The sequence below is a fragment of the Capricornis sumatraensis genome, chromosome 18, assembly GCF_032405125.1.
Source record: "Capricornis sumatraensis isolate serow.1 chromosome 18, serow.2, whole genome shotgun sequence".
Taxonomy (NCBI): Eukaryota; Metazoa; Chordata; class Mammalia; order Artiodactyla; family Bovidae; genus Capricornis; species Capricornis sumatraensis.
The window spans coordinates 42200781-42224984 of NC_091086.1; the positions used below are offsets into that span (position 1 = coordinate 42200781).

Below are 24204 nucleotides of genomic sequence, written 5' to 3' on the forward strand. Positions count from 1 at the left end.
TAAAAATAGAGCTACTATATGATCCTGCAATCCCACTCCTGGGCATATACCTAGAGAAATCCACAATTTGAAAAGATCCCTGTAGGCCTATTTACAAATACCAAGGCATGGAACCAACCTAAATATCCATCAACAGAGAGATGGATAAAGAAAATGTGGTGTGTGTATACATATATATAATTTTACTCAGCCATAAAAAAGAATGAAGTAATGCCATCTGCACAACATGGATGGACCTAGAGAGTATCACTGGAGAAGGAAATGGCAACCCACTCCAGTATCCTTGCCTGGAGAATTCCATGGACAGGGGAGCCTGGTGGGCTGCTGTTCATGAGGTCGGACATGACTGAAGTGACTTAGCAGCAGCAGCAGCAGAGAGTATCACACTAAGTGCAGAAAGCCAGACAAAGACAAATAACATATGATATCACTTATATGTGACTCTAAAAGAAAAAATAATGACACAAATGAACATATTTCCAAAACAGAGACTCACAGACACAGCAAACAAAACAAGACAACAACACATGGATACCAAAGGAGAGAGAACAGAACAGGGAGTGGATAAATTAGGAGTTTCAAGTTAACATATAAACATTACTGTGTATAAACCAGATAATCAACAAAAACCTAGTATACACAGGGAACAGCCTATAAGGGCAAAGAATCTGATAAAAATACATATAAATGTGTAACGGAATCACTGTGCTATTCACCTGAAATGTACATATTATAAATCAAGTATAATTTAATAAAAATTTTACAGGCATAATCAGCTTTTCTATCAATTTTGGGGTCAGTGTGGAGGTTACAATTTTGAGAAACCTCATCTATTGTACCAAAGTTGCTGATAATCTTGTTCTTTCTGTTTCTGTTACTATCTTTTTAATCTCTCTCTCTTTTTCTTTTTCTCTAAGTGTGCCTCTCAGCAATAGGATGTGATGGTTAAGAGCATGGCCTATGGAGCTAGATTTTCCAGATTAGAATTCTGGCTCCACCACTTAGTGGCCTGATGACCTTAATTTTTTTTTTTTTTAAAAGCTATTTGGGCCTCCACTTCCTCATCTGTGAAAAAGGGATGAGAATTATATGTATTTCCTAGGGGAGATGTGACAACTAAATACATATAGTGTTGAAAGCAGCAACTAGGAAGCAGATTTTATTCTGTTAGTATTAAACTAATCATTGGGTCTCTTGTGGGTTAAAGTGTTATCGGTTTGAGTTAAACTTGCATAAATACTTGGCTAAGGAATGGTTCTCTTGGTAGGAATTTCAGATAACCCATCAAGGTATACAGTTGAGAGCATCAGATGCCATTGCTTTACAGCTAACCTATAGCTTAGTTGAAGCATACGAAATTATGAAGAATGCTAAATTTTAATTGCAACAAAATAACCAAAATTACGACATATTTAAAACACAATTACCCATGAATTCATTATTCAAATGAAAAATTACTTCCAGTTTTCCATATTTCCCTCCCTTGTCTCTACATTAGGGGTTGGCAAGCTTTGGCCCGTGGGCCAATTCCAGCCACCATCTGCTTTTTGTAAATAAAGTTTTATTGGAACACAACCATTCATTTACACACTGTCTATGACAGCTCCCATGCTACAAGGGTGGAGTTGAATAGCCCCGATAGAGAATGTAGGGTTGTAAAACCTAAAATATTTCCTATCTTGTCCTTGATGGAAAAAGCTTCCCAAATTCTGCTCTAGTTATATACACATTTGGTGTTGTTCTAATAAAAATACATGTACAATTTATATTTTGCTTTGTTCACTTAGCATTCTATAATGTACATACTTCACACATATGGAAAATGAATCCTACATTGTCTGAATGTGCATAATTATTTCAATGAATAAATTCAGAGGGAAAATCCTCAGATATCTGTCTGTCTCCCAGTGGCAAGTTTCACATCCATGCTTTTTGGGTCCAATGCGTATGTGCTCAGTCATGTCCGACTCTTTGTGGACCCCATGGACTGTAGCCTGCCAGGTTCCTCTGTCCATGGAATTTTCCAGGCAAGAATATTAAAATCCTGAGACCTGTATCTCCCAGTGGCAATCTCACATTCATGATTTTTAGATCCAGTAGGAGCCAAATATAAATAATGCTGGTGTCTATCTGGAGTTCCTCAATAAGGACTTCTACCATTTGACTACTGATCCCCAAGAAATATTAGATAGGAAACCCCCTCACTCTTTTATAGCCTCACTTCTTACCATCTGCTTTCTCCCATGAACTCCAGTTACTCCAGAACCTGGGTGCAGGAATCCTGGCATCGTCCACCATAGTCCTCATTCTTACAAAGTGTATGGCACATTCCAAAGGGAGCTCAGATTCCCAGCTCCAGTGCAGGACTTGGTTCCGCTTCACAGTGGTGCTGTAGTTCCCCTAGAAATAAAGAGAAAAACTTGGAAGCGTATAGCCATGCAGTCCTGAAAAATGGCTTGGCTGGACTTATCCTAAAGCACACACCTAAGAGTCTACTATAACTCCAGGATATGGACAAGCTCAGTCTGTTTCCAGTCAGCCAGCTCCTGTGCTCTGATGGTACAGCAAGGAACAGCAAGGAATAGCCTCCTGCCTATTGAAAACTTGGCTCCCAATCTCTTTGGGCCTCTAGTTCTGGGGGGATCACATGAACTGAGAGAGAGAGAATAGACACTACTTGAGTCTTAGGGGAAAAGATCAGAGAAGAAGGTGTACGCACAGTTCTGGTCACGAGAGCATGCTGAGAAAATTCTTGCAAACTAGAGAATTAATTGAGGCACCTTTTTAAAAATAAGCAAGATTGATAAGAATTTTCTAATATTCATCAGATCTAACCTCAGCAGAGCTGGCAGTCCTTCATGGTTCCCAGGACTTCCACTGTCGCCCAGAAGTTAACAGATCACTTGCCATGATCCCCTCGGTTTTTGTCTTATCTTTTCAGATGTGGGGGCCACATGGACCACGCTGCCATCCTTGAGCTCCAACCTTCACAATCTTCAGTACCCAGAGATGTCAACCACATAGGCAGAACTTACATTGTGCTCTTGGGAAGCTTGTCCAGGTTGAAATGTAATTTGCTTTTCCTGCATAGATTTTAGTCTTCATCTTTCTAAAACACTGATGTTTTCATTCTTAAATTCAATAAATTTCAATGGCTCCTTTTACACTTTACCCTGTCATCCAAGGCCATTTGCTGTCTGACTCCAACCTGCTTCTCCCTTGCAGGACTCTTCTCTCAAGAACCAGTGGTTTGCCCCCACGCTGCTGGATCAGCTTTGTGCCTTTATATCTCAGTGCTTCCTCATGTTGTGTTCCCACCCCCATCCCCCCACTCTGAACTGGGAATTGGTCTCAACCTTCAAGCCCGTTATACCCATCTCCAAGAAGCTTTTCTTACTCGTCCCTCTGGTTTCTTCCCACCCCCACCTCTCCCCAAGCTCCCCTGCATGTGACGGTTGTGTTCAGTCGCTAAGTCGAGTCCAATTGTTTGTGGCCCCATGGACTGCAGCAAGCCAGGCTTCCCTGTCCTTCACTATCTCCTGGAGTTTGCTCAAATTCATGTCCATTGTGTCGGTAAGGCCATCCAACCATCTCATCCTCTGTTGCCCGCTTCTCTTCCTGCCTTCAGTCTTTCTCAGCATCAGGGTCTCTTCCAATAAGTCGGCTCTTCGCATTAGGTGGCCGAGTATTGGAGTTTCAGCTTCAGCATCAGTCCTTCCACTGATTATTCAGGGTTGATCTCCTTTAGGATTGACAGGTTTGATCTCTTTGAGAGTCCAAAGGACTCTCAAAAGAGTCTTCTCCAGCACCACAATTCAAAAGCATCAATTCTTTGGCACTCAGCCTTCTCTATGGTCCAACTCACATCCATACATGACTACTGGAAAAATCATAGCTTTGACTATATGGACCTTTGTTGGTAAAGTGATGTCTCACCTTCTTTATTTCTTTTTTTTAAACTTTTTATGTTGTATTCGAGTACAGTTAATTAACAATATTGTGGTAGTTTCAGCTGAATAGTGAAGGGACTCAGGTATACATATGCATGTATCCATTCTCCCCCAAACCCTCCCTCCCATACTTCCTTATCTCTTATAACAGTTTTTAAAGTCTATTTGTCTCACATGATTATTGCTACTCCTACTTTCTTTTGATTCTCATTTGCATGGAATATCTTTTTTCCATCCCCTGACTTTCAATCTATATGTATCCTTAGGTTGGTGGCATTTCATCAGTGGTCAAGCCCCTGACGTGAATATGGTACCGTAGAAGTAGGGACTGGGCTTTATTCTTCTTCTTGGACCACAGCTCCAAGCACCGATGCGCCTCACTGGGATGCCTGCTTTCTGCCCCCACAGCTGTAAGACAAGGACAACACATACTTTGCCCTTCCTGGGGAAAACTGAGTTTGCATCCATTTTTTAAGGGCCAATGGCAAGTCCTCCAGTGAAGAGGAGGGGGCAATACATACGTCACATGCCACCTGGAGCTGCCAAACTTGGAGGCCTTCCCTCCACTATGCCTTCCCCTCCCCCAGCTGTCAGCCTTAGATGGTGGCCTTGGCAGAACCAAACACTATTCTGGAAGGAGAACTGCTTAGCCCACTTGAAGGGCATCTAATCATGCATGTCCTTTCCCACTCTAAGCAGAACTCCCATTTGTAAAGTGCTTCCATTGTTTCAGTTTATCATATTCCTATCCCTATAAAGGGCTTCCCCAGTATCTCAGGGGGTAAAGAATCCACCTGCATTGCAGGAGACCCCAGTTCAATTCCTGGGTCAAGAAGATCCCCTGGTTCAATTTCTGGGTCAAGAAGACCCCCTGGAGCAGGGATAGGCTATCCACGCCAGTATTTTTGGGCTTCCCTGGTAGCTCAGATGGTAGAGAATCTGCCTGCAATGTGGAAGACCTGGGTTCGATTCCTGGGTTGGGAAGATCCCCTGGAGGAGGGCATGGCAACTCATTCTACTATTCTTGCCTGGAGAATCCCCGTGGACAGAGGAGCCTGGCAGGCTACATCCCTGGGGTCACAAAGAGTCCGACATGACTGAGCGACCGAGGATAGCACAGCACATCCCTATAAAACATTGCTTTTAACAAGTTTTGTGGTCCTAACCCATGCAACTTTTACTATTTAATGTGCACAATCTCAGGTATATTTTCTCCGTTATTTAAAAACTAGTACAAAAAATTGGTCAATCAGTGACCTTGCTATAATACAAACATTATAGCAGTCATGGTGACCTTGCTATAATGTAAACAAGCCACAGGCTGGATTTTGCCTCCTATATCCCTCAGGAATTCAGCCACTCTCTCCTCTCATTGTTATCACCTACTCCAGGCCCCTCCCCTCTGGACCAACCCCACTGCTCAATTCAAACTGGTCACACTTCACTTCCTCCAATCCTCCCAACTTCTCCCCACTGTGGAACCAGAGTGGTTTTAATCAGATCTCATCACTCTGAAGTGGTGATCTCATCACCCCTTCTCACTGTTCCCAGGATAAAAAAACAACACCTGAGCATGATCCGCAGAGTCTCATGTGATCTGGCCCTGTCCTGCCCACCCCACGTGCCCAAGCCTGAAAGCTCCCAGCCCCTTTCACTCAGGGCCTCTGCTCACCCCAGCTGGATCTTCCTGGAACATTCTTCTCCATTCTCCATGCTAAATTAGCTTCTAATCTTCTTTCCTACTTTGACTCCAACTGCCCTTCCTCCAAGCTGCTGTGAGAAGGTCAGGCCTAATCTCAACCCATAGCCCACTCTCAGCAACCTGCTCTCCTCACATCTAGGACACTTTAACTTTGTGATCATCTCCTTAGTTTTGCTCAGCATTGACAGCCCCACGCCTTGAACAAGGCCTGGACCTGAGCCCACAGTCTAAAACTATGTGCTGAACGATTTCATCACTTCATTAATGTCACGAGCTCTGTTTCTGCCAGACCCTCTTTGTGTAGATTCTGTCTAACCACAAAGTTGTGCTTTGTGGTCTTTATAGCCATGTTGTGGAGGAGATAAACGTTTCCTTCAATGCATCAATTCAGTGACTTTTAAAAATGTGATGACTTGTGTTTGGGCTGTTTTCATTCACTGTAGTGGCAAGTTTAATTTGGCCCTGGCAGACATCAGTAAGTCATGAAAAACTGGCATTTACATGATGCCCAAGTGAAGTCACTGATCCATTCCCAAGAAGTGAGCTTATTCCTCCCTGATTCAAGCTCCAGGCCTCCTTCCAAGCTTGACTGGTTACTGTACTCTGCCTTCCCCTGCCATGGACAGAACCATAAAGCACGTTGACTAGAAAGGCCAAGGTGGGACTACGTGGTGAGTTCTGAGAGGTCGGCGCCAGCCAGGACCCAGCTCAGCGTCCCTGGACCAGCTGTAAGCACCTGGGTCAAGAGGCCTGTCCTTTGGTTTATTTGTTATTGTTATTTAGTTGCTAAGTCACATCCAACTCTTTGTGACACCATGAACTGCAGCATACCAGGCTCCTCTGTCCTTCACTATCTTCCAGAGTTTGCTCAAACTCATGTCCACTGAGTCCCACCCAGTCACCCCCATTTTCCTTCTGCACTCAATCTTTTCCAGCATCAGGTTCTTTTTCAATGAGTCAGCTCTTAGCATCAGGTGGCCAAAGTACTGGAGTTTTAGCTTCAGCACTAGTCCTTCCAGTGAATGCTGCTGCTGCTGCTGCTAAGTCGCTTCAGTCGTGTCCGACTCTGTGCAACCCCATAGATGGCAGCCTACCAGGCTCCACCATCCCTGGGATTCTCCAGGCAAGAACACTGGAGTGGGTTGCCATTTCCTTCTCCTATTTAGGGTTAATTTCCTTCAGGATGGACTGGTTTGATCTCCTTGCTGTCCAAGGGATTCTCAAGAGTCTTCTCCAACACCGCAATTTGAAAGCATCGATTCTTTGGTGCTCAGCCTTTTCTAAGGTCCAGCTCTCACATCCATACATGACTACTGGAGAAACCATAGATTTGACTAGACAGACCTTTGTTGGCAAAGTAATGCAGTCTAGGTTTGTCACAGCTTTTCTTCAAGGAGCAAGTACCTTTAATTTCATGGCTGCAGTCACCATCCACAGTGATTTTGGAGCTTTTTCCCCATCTATTTGCCTTGTTTTATTTATTTATAATACATATTTAATTTAATATAAATTTATAAATTTAACATAAATAAATAAATTTATTTATTATTATCCATTGGCTTATTTGGGAACACACTATCGGAGCCATGAGAACAGGAAGCTGTTCCTTCTCAACAAGAGTGAGGTTGCATTTCAGGGACCTGCCCTATGAAGGGAGATTATGGTCCAGATAGAAGCAGTCTCCCTCAGCTGGCTTTCTGAACCTTAAGTGGAGGGGCCCTTAGGTCCTTCCTTGACTGCAGGCCCAAGAGGTTCAGACAACAGCTTCTCATGGCATCATCTGTTCTGGGATGCATGGTAACTGATGGCTGGGAAAGACTGTGTGTGGCCATAACCCCCACGTGGAGCCCAGGGCTCCAGTCAGAAACAGAGCTGCCTGGAGAGGGGCTGTTCCTTCCTCTGGCTATGGAGGGTCCTACACCACCCAAGGCCGGCAGGCAAAGGGAGAGAGTTCTGTGTGTGCGTGGTCAGGGGTAGGTCATTGCAGGTTTGCTGTGTGTCCTGGACTATCTTCTCAACTGCGCTGCAAACTATTCAAGTCAAAGCTGATTTTCTTTACCTGTTCCTGGCATCTGGCATAGGCAGGTGTGATTATCTTTTGTCAAATGAATAAGTGACAAAAAATAGAAAAAAGCAGCATCACAAACCTTTCTGTGCCCTAGGGATCAGGCTGGGCTGGATGTTATGGGAACCATGTAATGGACAAAGCAAAACTCTACCCTCAAAACACCTCCAGCCGTGGTTGGTTACAAGTAGATTTCAGCAGCAAGAAACCTACTTAGCAAGAAAGAAAAAGGTTTCTCTTTTTACCTTGAAAAGAGAACTAGTACCTGAATCAAAGGTCTAAACAGATGTGAACAACTGTCAGTTTAGGCTTTCCTACCATTATTTTCTTTACTATGGTAACAAAAAGAACCATCTTTTAGAAGAATAAAGAATGGGATCCACCTGGTCTATGGTTAATGTTACTTTCACTAATGGGGTTAAGTGCTAGTCTTCCACAAATTCCTCCAGCCCTCCACTCAAATTTCTTTTCCCTAGGCAATTCTTAGCCTCAACATGACCTCTGCTCAATGCTGTGCTAGGCCCAAATCAACAAGTGTATCCATCAACAATACAAAAAATATGAAAATACAAAAATTATCCCTGTGAAAGGGATAACGGGAGGAAGGGCTGGGGAGGGAATAGCTGTATACAAGCACCGCTGTTACATGCAATCTAGAAAAATGGTACAGATGAACCATTTGCAAAGCAGAAATAGAGACACAGATGGAAAGAACAAACGTATGGACACCGAGGGGGAAAGAGGGGGTGGGATGCATTGGGAGATTGGAATTGACATGTATACATTCTACATATAAATACATAGTGAACAAAAACCTGTAGGACAGGGAATTCTACTCAGTGCTCTCTGGTGACCCAAATGGGAAGGGAATCCAAAAAAGAGAAGATATATGCATATGTATAGCTGGTTCACTCTGCTATACAGCAGAAACGAATACAACATTGTAAAGCAATTATACTACATCTCAATAAATGTTTTTTTAAAAAATTAAAAACCAGGGAATACAATGTAATTGTTTCTCAGATCTGTGTCTCCTGGCCTGTAGTCCTAACAAACTCCAAATAAACTACTGTTTTTGGCCTTACAAAAAAAATAAAAAAAGGAACATCATGGTAGGAAGCTGCCCTTTGAGGGACAGAATTATAGACCTGGTATCAACCTTAAATCAATAGTCAGAACGATATTTAGGCCACTCATTCAGATCTCAAAGGTGATGATGATGGATCATTAAAGTAACTGGAACCTTTAAAGTTAGTGACTTTTATGCTTTACTAAAGGAACTGACCCTCTGGGTCCCTGTATCCATGCCTCCACTGCCTGAGAGAACAGTAGCTGTCCACTAGCAAATAGAGGTCCCCACCAATAAAATATCCGTATTTCACTTCCCTCTAGGTAAATTCTGTTTCCCTACAGTGAGAAAATATTTCACTGTCCCTCAACCTCCCATGATAATAAATGATCATGATGTGGGCATAGATTACTAGGGCTCCCTGGACCATAAATGGTCATTGAAGAAAACCACCAAAGTGCCCCAATGCAGCAAATGGGAAAGCATCAAGCAAAACAGACATAACCATGACTTAAACCAGACTAGAGAACATCAATCCCAAATAATTCAAAGGCAAAAAGAGTATGAGTTCAGAATTTTCTTAATTTAATTTGCTATAGAAAAAGGCACATGTGAGGAAACAAAGGATACGGTAAGTTACTCTCCAACAAGGTCCATGGAGGACCTCTTTGCTGGGTAGAAGAGAAAATGCTAAAACGTTTTCTTCCTTGTATTTCAGCACAGTATTAATAAAGAAACTGCCTGAGAGCCACACTGACATGAGAACTGCCGAACTATTACATCTGATTTAGGAAAATCTTTGGTAGGCAGAGAAGGAAGAAGGAAGAGGAATAGGATGGTTGATCGTGGATTTTTGGAACCCCGTCCTCACAAGGATAGACCCCAACAGCTTTCATAGAGAACAGAGAAGAACTGAGAAAATGATCTATTTTTATAGCACAACCCACCCAACCTACCAAACTAAAATTGTCATGTTAATTTGTCCCAGATCTTCTTAACTACAAACACAGAACTGTGATTATTTAGAACTGTTCTGAGTTGCTAAAATGATTCCAGATTAGGATTTGGGGGAAGATGTCATGAAAGACAAATCATGGTGTTAGAAAAGGATTTTTAAAATACTGAGCCAAGAATAAAAATACTTACCATCCAGATGACATTGGATGCTTTTAATCTACTGATCTGTATCTGAAAAATCATTTTTAATTCCTGATGATAATTAAGGTTGTGGACAGTCCATTGTAAATGCAAACACTGCTTTGTAGAATTGATGGAAACCTTCAGTGATTCAGGAGTTAATGGTAAAGGTTCAGACAAGACTGAAAGACCAAAACACGATATGAAGCAACATTTAATAGGCGCACGATTGAATAATCACAGATAATTAAACTGTTCAATATCATCATTGTTTAGCTTTGGAAAACATTGCTCACATATACACTCTAGAATTAGACACTGAAAAGCTGGAGGGAATTTAGAAATCACTCAGCAGATGAAGAAATTAAGCCCTAGATGAATGAAATGAGTTGCTCAACGATACACAGCAAATTAATATATTGACAGTTACACAAAAGGATCCTTTATTGAACAATCTAAATAGTTTAGAAATTTATAACAAGGCTGAATAAAAAAAGAGGGCTTTTTGCTATAAATTTCATAGTTCTGGACATCTAAAATTAATATTTTATGAACTATTTCACAGTCTACGAGACTTCCCTGGCAATCTAGTGGTTAAGACTTTGTGTTCCAGTGCAGGGGATGTGAGTTCAACCCCTGGTTGAGGAGCTAAGATCCCATATGCTTTATGGTCAAAAAAACCCGAACAAATATTTCATACTTTATTAAACAGCTATAAATGAGAACAAGTCCCATCTCTAGAGGCTATTGCTTAAATCTCAATGCAATGAAGTTAAAACACCTCTGGCAAGAATTCACTGGGCTCTTTGGATGAGATTAGACACCTAGTGTGAAATGAAATAATCATGACAAGGTTTCTTTCTCAAGGAAGGAACCTAGTGGAGAGACACAAGAGACTTCTACGAAATAATGAGTGACTGCAAGTTTAGAGTGTTTAATGGTGGGATAGAGTCTGTCAAAGAAGAGAGACTCAAACATGGGACAGATTTGCTGAGGTCAGTGAGCTAGAAAACAGCTCAGAGAGAGGATTTGCCCTGATGCAGTGACTGGGATCACCGCTAATGCTGGGAGAAGAACAAAACATCACTTTTTACATAAGTAGAGGAAATGCCATACAGATTCAAAAAGAATTGTGTATTGTTGAATCAATCGGCTTCACTGGTTGGTTTGAGGCCATCTAAAGTGCACTGGAGAAGGAAATGGCACCCCACTCCAGTACTCTTGTCTGGAAAATCCCATGGATGGAGGAGCCTGGTAGGCTACAGGCCATGGGGTCACAAAAGGTTGGACATGACTGAGTGACTTCACTTAAGTCACTTAACTGAAAGTACACTGGGAATGGTGCAAAGGTATTGAATAGATGAAGAGTGTATTGATAAAATCAACTGGTAGCTGATGGTTCATGGTGGAGCACGTATCTTTTCAGCATTCATTTTTCTGGTTCTTTGGGGATTTCCCCCTAGTGATCTGAGACTCTCCGGCACCTAGTTTAAATGGTAAGAGATTACCTTCTTTTGAGAATAACAATGGCATGAATCTCTAATACTGGAAAAAACCTTGCCAAACGGTCCTTCTACAGGTGCTGCTTTTCTCACGCTGTGCGCATGTGCTTGCTCAGTCGTATCCAACTCTTTGTGACCTCATGGGCAGTAGCCCTCCAGGTCCTCTGTCTGCGGGATTCTCCAGGCAAGAATACTGGAGTGGGTGGCCATGCCCTCTTCCAGGGGATCTTCCTGACCCAGGGATGGAACCCACATGTCCTGCATTAGCAGGCAGATTCTTTACCCTGAGTTACCTGGGAAGCCTGTATTTTTCTCACAGGGAGGTAAAAGATAATAGCAACAATAAGATCGAGCACATAAAGTTTATCAGGCATGGTGCTAGGTGCTTTGCGTATTTTTTCTCATGAAATGCCCATTGTAAAACTGAGACAGTCATTTTTTATAGATGAGAAAACTCAAGTTCAATAGCTTAAACATGTACACAAAGCGACATGGAACTTAAGAATAGATCTCTTTAATACCAAGCCTTTATCGCACTGCTCCCCAACTGTGAAGGCAGGAACACCTCGCCCAATCAAAGGCCACATGGACTAGAATGTCTGAGAAGTGTGGCTCCCATCATGTCCTGCCAAATTCAGGATACAGATGATAAGGATGGGGCTCTGGGCCTAGCCAGAAAAGTTGATAAGTATTCTTGGTGGATACAAGCAAGAAGTTCTCCATATTAATGGTCCACGTGATAGATAGCGTCAGGATCTAAGTAAAGTTTTATCCTCAGAATTTAGAAAAAAAAATTTCAGAAAATTCATTCTATGGAAGCAAAGTTAACAAGAAAGGCCATAAAATCCAAGTTATTAGCCATCAATGACTATTTTCCCAGAAAGATACCCATCCTTTGTGAATTTTATAGATCAGATGCTGGGAATGGTTAGGATACCAATTAGAATCTCTGGACTCCCATGACCTTGGATTTGGCATTGGATCCCTAGATATGAGGCCAAAGCATGAGTCAAAAAAGAAAAAAACAAAACAGACAAATGGAACTTTATCAAAATTAAAAACTTCTGTGCATCTAAGGACATTGTCAAAAGGGTGGAGAGAAAAACTAAAAATGGAGAAAATATTTTGCAAATCACTCATCTAGTTTCCAAAATTTATAAAGAACTCTGACAACTCAACAGCTAAAAGACAAACAACTCTATTTTAAAAACAGACAAATGGCTTGTATAGGCATTTCTCCAAAGATGTACAAATGGCCAATCAGCACACAAAAAGACTTTCAACATCATTAATCATTAAGGAAATGAAGATCAAAACCATAGATACTATCTTATACTCACAAGGCAGGTTATAATTTAAAAAATGGAAATAAGCATTGGTGAGGATGTGGAGAAATCAAAACCTTTGTATATCAAGGTGGGAGTATAAAAAGACTTTGGAATAAACATTTTGAAAGTTCCTCACAAAGTTAAAATCACCATATGACCCAATAATTTCACTCCTATGTATATATTCTAAAGAACTGCAAGACTTAAATATTTATACACAAATGTTTGTAGCAGCACTATTCACAACAGTGGAAAGGTGACAACAACCCAAATGACCATCAGCAGATGAATGGACAAACATACTGTGGTATATGCATAACCTGAAATACAAGGGGAGACTCTACACACAGACATCACCAGATGGTCCAAACCAAAATCAGATTGATTCTATTCTTTGCAGCCAAAGATGGAGAAGCCCTCTACAGTCAGCAAAAAAAGACCAGGAGATGACTGTGGCTCAGATCATGAACTCCTTATTCCAAAATTCAGGCTTAAATTGAAGAAAGTAGGGAAAATCACTAGACCATTTAATTTAATCAAATCCCTTACAATTATACAGTGGAAGTGACAGATTCAAGGGATTAGATATGATAGAGTGTCTGAAGAACTATGGATGGAGGTTTGTGACATTGTATAGGAGGCAGTGATCAAGGCCATCCCCAAGAAAAAGAAATGCAAAAAGGCAAAATGGTTGTCTGAGGAGGACTTATAAATAGTTGAGAAAAGAAGAGAAGCTAAAGGCAAAGAAGAAAAAGAAAGATATACCCATCTGAATGCAGAGTTCCAAAGAATAGCAAAGAGAGATAAGAAAGCCTTCCTCAGCGATCAATGCGAAGAAAGACAGGAAAACAACAGAATGGGAAAGACTAGAGATCTCCTCAAGAAAATCAGAGATACCAAGGGAAATTTTCATGCAAAGATGGGCTCAATAAAGGACAGAAATGGTATGGTCCTAACAGAAGCAGAAGATATTAAGAAGAGGTGGCAAGAATACACAGAAGAACTGTACAAAAAAGATTTTCATGACCCAGATAATCACGATGGTGTGATCACTCACCTAGAGCCAGACATCCTGGAATGTGAAGTCAAGTGGGCCTTAGGAAGCATCACTACAAACAAAGCTAGTGGAGGTGATGGAATTCCAGTTGAGCTATTTCAAATCCTGAAAGATGATGCTGTGAAATTGCTGCACTCAATATGCCAGCAAATTTGGAAAACTCAGCAGTGGCCACGGGACTGGAAAAGGTCAGTTTTCATTCCAATCCCAAAGAAAGGCAATGCCAAAGAATGTTCAAACTACCACACAATTGCACTCATCTCACACACTAGTAAAGTAATGGTCAAAATTCTCCAAGCCAGGCTTCAACAGTACATGAACTGTGAACTTCCAGATGTTCAAGCTGGACTTAGAAAAGACAGAGGAACCAGAGAGTGAGTTGCTAACATCTATTGGATCATTGAAAAAGCAAGAGAGTTCCAGAAAAACATCTACTTTTGCTTTATTGACTATGCCAAAGCCATTGACTGTGTGGATCACAATAAACTGTAAAAAATTCTGAAAGAGATGGGAATACCAGACCACCTGACCTGACTCTTGAGAAACCTGTATGCTGGTCAGGAAGCAACAGTTAGAACTGGACATGGAACAACAGACTGGTTCCAAATCGGGAAAGGAGTACATCAAGGCTATATACTGTCACTCTGCTTATTTAACTTCTATGCAGAGTACATCCTGAGAAACGCTGGACTGGAAGAAGCACAAGCTGGAATCAAGATTGCCAGGAGAAATATCAATAACCTCAGATATGCAGATGATACCACCCTTATAGCAGAAAGCCAAGAAGAACTAAAGAACCTCTTGATGAAAGTGAGAGAGTGAAAAAGTTGGCTTAAAACTCAACATTCAGAAAACTAAGATCATGACATCCTGTCCCATTACTTCATGGCAAATAGATGGGGAAACAATGAAAAGAGTGAGAGATTATTTTGGGGGGCTCCAAAATCACTGCAGATGGTAACTGCAGCCATGAAATTAAAAGGCACTTGCTCTTGGAAGAAAAGCTATGACAAACCTAGACAGCATATTAAAAAGCAGAAACATTACTTTGCCGACAAAGGTCCGTATAATCAAAGTTATAGTTTTTCCAGCAGTCATGTATGGATGTAAGAGTCGGACCATAATGAAAGGTGAGCACCAAAGAATTGATGCTTTTGAACTGTGGTATTGGAAAAGACTCTTGAGAGTCTCTTGGACTGCTAGGAGGTCAAACCAATCAGTTTTAAAATAAACCAGTCCTGAATATTCATGGGAAGGACTGATGTTGAAGCCGAAGCTGCAATACTTTGGTCACCTGATGCGAAGAATGGACTCATTAGAAAAGACCCTGATGCTGGGAAAGATTGAAGGCAGGAAGAGAAGGGGATGACAGAGGATGAGATGGTTGGCATCACCAACTCGATGGACGTTGAGTCTGAGTAAGCTCCAGGAGTTGGTGATAGACAGGGAAGCCTGGCGTGCTGCAGTCCACGGGGTCGCAAAGAGTCGGACACAACTGGGCTACTGAAGTAAAGAAAGAATGAAGTACTGATACATGCTACAAATCAGGTGAACCTTGAAAACGTTACACTAAGCAAAAGAAGCCAGATACAAAAGTCTCATATGGTATGGTTCAGTTCACATGGAACATTCAGAACAGTTAAATCCACAGAGAGATAAAGCAGACTGAAGGTTGCCAGGGGCCAAGGGAGGGAGCAATGGGGATAACTGATTAATGATTACAGTGTTTTCTTTGGAGACAACAAAAAAATTTTGGAACTATATAGAAGTGGTAAATGCAAAAAATTTTGAACATATTAAATGCCACTGTAATCATAAATTGGTAATTTTATGTTATGTAAATTTCACATCAATAAACATTATTTTTAAAATATACATGATCATGATAAAAATATTCAACCAATACAGATATTGAATTCCCGACCAATTCCACTCTCACTCCACTGCCAAGTTTAAATCGTAAGTTTTTCCTGACCTTTTTCATACATTTAAAAAATCACATTGAACTATAACCCCATTTTATATTTTTTAAAGCACCTCCATTATTTTTGAAAAGCTATAAAGAAAACTAAAACTAAAATGTTAACAGTCAATATTTCTAGATGGTGAGGTTGAGTGATTTTAATTTTTAACTGGAGGATAATCGCCTTACAAGATCATGTTGGTGTTAATTTTCTTGTTTTATGCTTTTCTGTACTTTGCAAATGTTCTCCAGAAAACATGTATAATTTTCAGAACCATATAATATGCTAGATTTTAAGAGAAATATTCCTTTAAGATATCCAGTTCACTTCACTAAGATGACACTTCAGAATGCATATTGTAGTCTTCTGAGTTGATCCGCACCAAAAGGCTGAGTCCCGGTTATATTTCTATGTTTCACTCCCCACTTAATAAATTGGCATTCTGATTCTTAACAAGTTTGGGCAGAGGGAATTAGTTATGCCCCATTCATTCAAAGGTAAATGAAATAAGTTGGGATTCCTGAACATTCAAAGCCCAACAGGGCAGTTATCCTCTATCATTATTTGATTAGAGGTTTTATCTCCTTTGTGAATAAAAGGTCTCAATTTTTTAGTTAAAGACAGCAGAAAGCAACAGCTGCTATTCACTCTCTCCCTAAACCTGTGAACCAAAGGGAGACTTAGGAAAATGAAAAGGCAGAACCCTTATGGAATGGGGGTGGGGGTTGGATTATTTTTAATAACTGTGTAGAGAAGCAGATGCATACAAAATCAGCCCACCTCTCCTAGCCCTCATTTCACCCTGCTTGTATGGTATGGTCATCTGTTCTGTCAGTCTCACTCGAGATTCACATTTCCGGGAGGGCAGAGTCTTATGCATCCTGGAATGAACTCTAGTCCCCAGAACTTGGCACAACGTCTTACCCACGGCAGCTCTCAAATGACAGATCCGGCACAGCACCAGCACGATCTCAAGTGCCTACCTGACCAGCAGCCCCTCACCAATAACTCATCCTTCCTGGCAGTCTCTTCTTCCCATTGCAGCTTTTCCCACCCCGTCTTTGAACCCTGATCACAGCATGCGCTCATAGCCTGTTTGGTGTTTGTCTCCCCGCAGACCGTGAGCTGAACAGAGGCGGCCCTAATTCTTACTCATCTTGCTGAAATCAAGACTGTAACACCCCTGTCATAGTGCAGACACTCTGTGACTGATTACTGAACTAGTGAGTCACCTACCCTATATCACCAGTGCTTCAGGAAGCTCTAGAAGGCTGTCCTGTGATGCTTTAGACAAAGAGGAGCTTGACTCAGGTACTCGGTAGACAGCAGTCAGAAATAACTGAGTGGAAAGCAATCTAGGACATCCTTGAGAAATGGTGGGAAATGGCAAGGTAAAGTCAGAGAGACAGAGAGACCTCGGAGGTGACTCAGTCCAGTTCCAGTGTTTTTCAGAGGAATAAACTGAAGCTAAAAAAAGGGAAGTGGCTTTCCCAAGGTCACAGAGCCCAACCGGGACACAGGACTCTTGGCCTAGCTCTCGACAACACAGTATTGCAGTATGGCCAAAAAGAGCGGGCTTAGAACCAGATAGCTATAGACTTAGTCACAGGCTCTCCTCCTTTCCCCACCAGTTTCTCCATCTGGTTCCAACACACTTAAGGAAACAAATTGTGGCCCATTCGTAAGATGGGAGAGCTTGCAGCCATAAAATATGATGTTATTTCTAGAAAAACTAACATTAAAGGTAAAAACTCTTATCATATATTGTATTATTTTAATATATATATGCTAAAGTAAACTTACTAACGTATATGTACTTTAATAAGTATATATAGTATTATTTCCTAGCATATACACTTAGGTGAGGTGAGGTGAGGTAAAGTCGCTCAGTCGTGTCTGACTCTTTGCAACCCCATGGACTATAGCCTACCAGGCTCCTCCGTCCATGGGATTCTCCAGGCAAGAATACTGGAGTGGGTTGCCATTTCCTTCTCCAAGGGATCTTCCCGACCCAGGGATCAAACCCAGGTCTCCCGCATTGGAGGCAGACGCTTTAACCTCTGAGCCACCAGGGAAGTCCATATACACTTATGTTATATATAATACATCTGAACTGACCTGAACTTACCCAGTGAAGGTGCGTGTGTCTATGCTCGGTCACTTCAGTCATGTCCAACTCTATGTGGCCCTAAGGACTATAGTCCACCATTCTCTGCTCTGGAGAATGAGATTTGTTATGTAGTATACTTACTAAAGTATAGTTATATAAAGAATACATACTATAGTATGTGTAGTATAAATATATATGTATTATATATAATAAGTATTTATATTTATATTTATACTTAAAATAAAGTATACATACTATAGTATGTGTAGTATAAATATATATGTATTACATATAACATAAGTGTATATATTTATATTTATACTTATACTACACATACTATAGTATGTATACTTTATATTAACTATACTTTAATAAGTATACTACATAACAAATCCCATTATCCAGAGCAGAGAATGGTGGGCTATAGTCCTTAGGGTCACATAGAGTTGGACATGACTGAAGTGACCGAGCATACACACACGCACCTTTACTGGGTAAGTTCAGGTCAGTTCAGTCGCTCAGTCGTGTCCAACTCTTTGCAACCCCATGAATTGCAGCACGCTAGGCCTCCCTGTCCATCACCAACTCCCAGAGTTTACCCAAACTCACGTCCATCGAGTCGGTGATGCCATCCAACCATCCTCTGTAGTCCCCTTCACCTCCTGCCCCCAATCCCTCCCAGCATCAGAGTCTTTTCCAATGAGTCAGCTCTTCGCATGAGGTGGCCAAAGTATTGGAGTTTCAGCTTTAGCATCAGTCCTTCCAAAGAACACCCAGGACTGATCTCCTTTAGAATGGACTGGTTGGATCTCCTTGCAGTAGCTAAGAGACAAATACTATTTCTTTAGCTATAAACAGCAGTTCAGCACTTAGCATATTACCGTGGTGGCAATGGCCTCTCAATGAATTAGGACATTCCAACTTGTTCTAACTCTGATCACATAACCCATTTCTACACACCAAGTACAGAAAGAACTCCTCTGCCAATGGCAATGGATCATATATTGATCATGAAATGTTGAGGGATTAAGTCTACTGACAACTTTCCATTGGCCAAGAAATCAGGGTTAAGGTGTAGCTTACTAAAATGAGCCATTAAGATCAGGAAGGTGGAGACTAAATTACTCACTGCTACTCACCAATTCCCAGTAATTCCCAAATAAAAATAACCTGTTCATTTTTCTCCAAAGCACCAATTACCTTGTTGTTTTTTTTATGTGATTTTTTTTTCTTTATTGTTTTTTCCACTTCTTACCTTCACTTTGGTAAGTTCTCAAGGGCAGCAATGTCAAGAGGAATGTTGTCTGCAAGACTGCCAAGAGAGCCATAGGGCCTCGTCTCCTGAAAAAGAAAAATTACAAAGAAGAGAAATTTAATTTTAGATGTGAGCAGGTTTCTTTGAACCTATTGTGGAAGATAATGACATTAAAGGCTTCCATTCTGGGACTTTCCTGGTGGTCCCGTGGTTAAGAATCCACCTTCCAATGTAGGGGATGAGGGTTAGAATCTTTGTCTGGGGAACTAAGATCCCACATGAGGTGGGGCAACTAAGCCCTTGCACTGCAACCAAAGATCATTCATTTTGCAGCGAAGACCCGATGCAGCCACACAAATAAAAACAAATAGGTATATTTTAGAAGGGCTCCCACTCTCCTCTCCTCCTTATATCCACACCCCTTGTCACTGTGAATTTGGAGTCCTTCTACCCCCACCCCACGATGAGCTGATTTTCCTGCTGCATCTGACTTGCTCTGGCTCATAAATGAGGCAGAAGTGACAGTGTGTCCTCTTGGAGCCTAGGCCTCAAAAGACCTTATGTATTTCCTCTTGCTGTTTTGTGTTTCCGCCTCTGGCGTAAAAAGTACATTTCTGGGCTATTCTATTGGACCCAAAAGGAGGATGAGTAACACAGGAGGCGGAGGTGAGTCACCTGCGCTGCTCCAGCCCAGCCAGCCGAGGTCAGAGAGCAGCAGGTCACGCCCCAGCCCAGAGCAGCTTTCCCAGATGGGACGCTGAGGCTGTGTGGCAACAGGTAAGGAGTCACCAATCTCTTCACACCAGGCAAAGTTTGGTGAAGAAAGATAAAGCACAAAAACCCAGCCACACTCTCAGAAGAGCTCCATTCGAATTGATTCCTTGCAGGGGAATCATCTCCCCTCTTCCCTGTCTCTCTCCTTAAAACGTCACCTGAGAGAAACGCACACATGTCTCTGAAGGCGACAGGCAGAGTGGCATTGTTCTTTTTCAAGAAAACTTCCAGTGCTCTTGCCTTCCAAGAGGGTTATGAACTACAGGCCAAAAGGGCTCTGCTGATTCATCAGGTCCTCTGACCGTTATACAATGTGAGGGCACAACGAATAAGCTGGATGGTCTCAAGAAGGCTAATATGTTCTTCACTTAATAATAAACACGTTAGTCAGGGGAAGTACTGAATTTCACTTTTCTACTGCAAACTCTGACTCATCGCAGAGAGAAGCAAAGAAAAATTCAAAGTCAACTTTTACCTCCATCTAGTCTGCTTAGGGTCATCAAAAGCTAGATGTTCTGTGAACCATATCATCCATTTTCACTGCCCACACTATCCATTTGTTTTTTTCAAACAGCATTTTACAAGAAATTGGAACAATAGTGAAGACAGGAAGAGGGTAAACCAAACCAGTCAATTACTCCCAAGTGGTCAGATCTGCTTACCCAGGAGCAAAACTCTGCAAACGACAGCTTTTCTTCCTGATCCTTGAAGCACCACTTTCTGCTACTTCAACTTTTGACAACAGGTCATTCACACCCTGCTGAAATCTCTACGGACAACTTCAGATGGGTTCCTACTACAACTGAGTATCAAAGCCGGGAGGAAGACTGAGTTTCTGCTGAAAACCAAAGTGAAGGCAAAGGAAAATCCCACAGTGGGGTTTTGACACTCACTGTGTATTTAAATATCCACCCAATCCTGGTCTACAGCACAAGGTCCCATCCTCCTAGCATGTATGTCACACAAGGAACACAAGGACCCACCACCGTGAGAAGAGTGTGCTTGCTAAGTTGCTTCAACTGTGTCCCACTTTTTGCAACCCTATGAACTGTAGCTCGCCAGGCTCTTCTGTCCACGGGATTCTCCAGGCAAGAATACTGGAGTGGGTTGCTGTTTCCTCACTCATCTTCTCAATTCAAAAGCAGGTAATTCCAGGGGTAGGACGCATGCTGCCTTGTGTCCCCCCCATGAAAGGGCTATTTAAGATGCTTCTTAAAAGGTGGAGTCTCAGTAAATCAAATATTTACCAAGTCACAAAAATTAAACAAGTCATGGGGCAAAGAAACTTAAAACTAGGAGTTAGAGGCCACCTACCAGTTAAGCGTAACCAGAAACTAAAGAACACAAGTTGTCATATAACAGAATTGAAGGTATGGTAATTTACAAAGGACATATGTCTATGGTCTGGGTAGAATCAGCAGGACAGTCCTGTCTGAAGCCCTGCCCTTTCCCACCATCTCACACATGGCTGGTTGTGAAGCTGGGGACCTCAGCTTCAGCTGCCATCGAATGTCCTGGCTTTCTTTTCATCAGTTTTCACAGGCATGGTTTTACAACCCACTGGACAGGCAGCAGCTGTGACCCAGTGGTCACCGCCTGCACAGAGCAAAGTGGTTTTGTCCAGTGTTGTGACTAGGCAGCCACCATCCAGATACTGCAGGCTCCAGACCACTCAGGACATTTTGGAGAAGGACTAGGACTTCTAGCTGTTATCTGAAAATCTTCCGGTAAAATCAGTAACGTTTATCGAAACCTGCCGAACAAGAGTCATGAGGGAGAACCTTCCAGGGAGCCCTGAGGCACTCCTCCCTGCTGTGGAGCCCCCTCTGGGAAATGCCCTGTGAACAGGTTTCCTACAGGCACAGAGCCTGACACTGTGGGGAAAACACAGACACCAGGAACTCTTATCCAAGGCCCCAGGTGACTGGACGCACAGCCCACGCAGTTCCCCTCCACCCCTCCTACGTCAGTCTTCCTCGGGTGATCCAATTCTGAGTGCATCAGCTGCTGCCCTGTGAGACCCCCACAACAGAGTGAAAAGGCCGGAGGTGAAGGGTGAGCTGTGCAAACATCCTGAGGTGCTGAGCGCTGGGCATATTCAAGACACGACGCAGAGCCGGGGCTTGGAGGGGGCAAGGAGGTGAGTGACAGGAGAAATCAGACAGCACACAGAAAGGGAGAGCAGGCAGGGAAAACACTTTAGAAGCTTTGGCTTCTGCTCGGAGTGAGATGGGAGCTGCTGGTGAGTTTTAAACAAAGGAGTAACATGGTCTTGCACAGGAAGGACCCTTAATGAGAAGAGACTGAACGGGGCAAGAGTGGCAGGAGCAAGCTCAGGCCGTGGTCCATGGGAGACTGATGCTGGCTTAGACCCCAGGGGTGGAGGGACGGCAGCGGCAGTGGGAAGGGTGATGAAATTCGGGAGAGATTTACAGACAGAGCTGGCAGAACGTGTGGGGCGTTGACAAACTGAGACATCACGGATGGCTCTCAGAATTCTGGACTGCGTTTCTGGAAAATGGAATCACCATTAATGGAGAAGCACAAGAATGATTTAGTCGGCTGTATCAAGGACTGAATTTGTGACATCTTAACTTGAGATGCTTACTTGATATTCAAATGAGATGTCAAGTAGCCAGCTAGCTACACAGTGTGGAGTCCATGGAAGGGGTCCTGGCTCAGGGGGACAAACTCAGGGGTTTTCAGTGCACACGTATAAAGCCACAGGCCTGGATGATCTCCAAGAGGAGAACAGACAGAAAAGAGAAAGAGGTCCGAGCATGTAGTTCTGGGGCACTTCACACTGTGTACCATTCCCCCTGACCAGATCAAAATAAAAACCTGGGACCAGGCTAGGCTCTCCTACATCACCTCAAGGATAAGGGCTGGTGTGTCCGGCATCAGCCGGCCGCTTGGCACGTTCCCCCCATGGGCACTCAGGGCTTAGTTTTTCCTCCAAAGCTCTGCTTAATTCCCCAGTCCTCCCATTCATTCAACAGGCTTTCTTTCTCTACAACTGTGAGGGAGGAGCAAGGCTGCATCCAATTTGCAATGAGGAAAGGAAGTCTGGGATGTACGAGGTGGCAGAATTCACACAGGAAAAATACTTTTCTGCCTCAACTGCATGACTTTGCCCTTACTCAGATCTACTCTCTCTCTTTATAAAAACTTTTTAAATTTATATTGGAGTATAGGCAATCAACACTGTTTTGACACTTTCAGGTGAACAGGCAAGGGACTCAGCCATACATGTACGTGTATCCATTCTCCCTTCAATTCCCCTCCTATCCAGGCTGCCACCTAACATTGAGCAGTTTCCTGTACTATTACGGTAGGTCCTTGCTGGTTATCCATCTTAAATGTAGCAGTGTCCACATGTCCTCCCCAGCTCCCTAACTGTCCCTTCTCTTCCCCATCAGCAATATGTTATTTCTCTTTTTTAAAAGAAAAAAAAATCCTAGTGTTTTAAAATGGAAATATAAGTTTCAGGTATATAGCAGGCAATTTGGCTACACACACACACATATATAGTCAAATTATTTTCCATTATAGGTTATTATAAGGTATTGAATATAGTTCTCTGTGCTACACAGTAATTCCTTGTTGCTCATCTACTTTATGTAGATAAGTTTGTAGTGTATAGTTTGTACCTGTCATTAGGACTATAGGATTAATGGATATAGACCAAATCTTTTCTTTCTTTCTATTTTTCAGATATCCATTATTCCCACCCAGACTATGAGTGCCTGAGGAAGGCTTGGATCTTATTCCCCACTGTCTATCACAGTTCCAGAATATAGTTGCTACCCAGTCAATATCCATTTAATGAGTAAAATCTTGTACCAATTTTCTTGCATTCTTTCTTCTTTGTGTTAAATTTTAATTAAAAGAGATTCCTTTTCAGGCCTGTCTTTTTATGTTGTCAAATGTTGCCTAATTCATACATGTCTTTCACTGACATTCCTTCTCTGGGGGGAAAATGGGAGGAAAGAAAAGAAAAATCACCCACTTTTTTGTAGAACTTCTCATTCAAATCTTGTCTCTTTGCAAAAAGAAGATGGCCTTTGAACATCCCTCAGTATAAATACTACATGTGTAGTAAAAGCACGGATTTTGAAAAATCTGTCCCTCTTCATCAGTGCTTCTTATTCAGTCATTACTGAAGTATTTATTCCTGGGAAGTTTCCCCACTGCAAATAATCCCCATGAGAAGCAGTTTAATCAGTCACTTGCTTCCCAAGAACATGGGTGTGTTGCCAACCTCTTCAAAACTGGCTCGGTGCCCTGATGA

General features: G+C 42.2%; 1 protein-coding gene across 2 annotated transcripts in view; it reads right to left on the minus strand.

Moving 5' to 3' along the window:
- OSMR (oncostatin M receptor) overlaps nucleotides 1-24204 on the minus strand; it is a 64519-nt gene that overhangs the window by 29641 nt on the left and 10674 nt on the right. Inside the window, exons 2-4 of one of the 2 annotated variants that reach the window (XM_068990458.1) lie at nucleotides 19140-19225; nucleotides 9933-10105; nucleotides 2229-2400 (exon numbers count right to left, since the gene is read on the minus strand). In XM_068990458.1, the coding sequence (XP_068846559.1) occupies nucleotides 2229-2400; nucleotides 9933-10105; nucleotides 19140-19212 (418 nt within the window). In that variant the 5' untranslated portion in view covers nucleotides 19213-19225. Of the gene's footprint in view, nucleotides 1-2228; nucleotides 2401-9932; nucleotides 10106-19139; nucleotides 19226-24204 lie in introns of those variants that run through there. The other variant, XM_068990459.1, reaches the window with a different exon arrangement.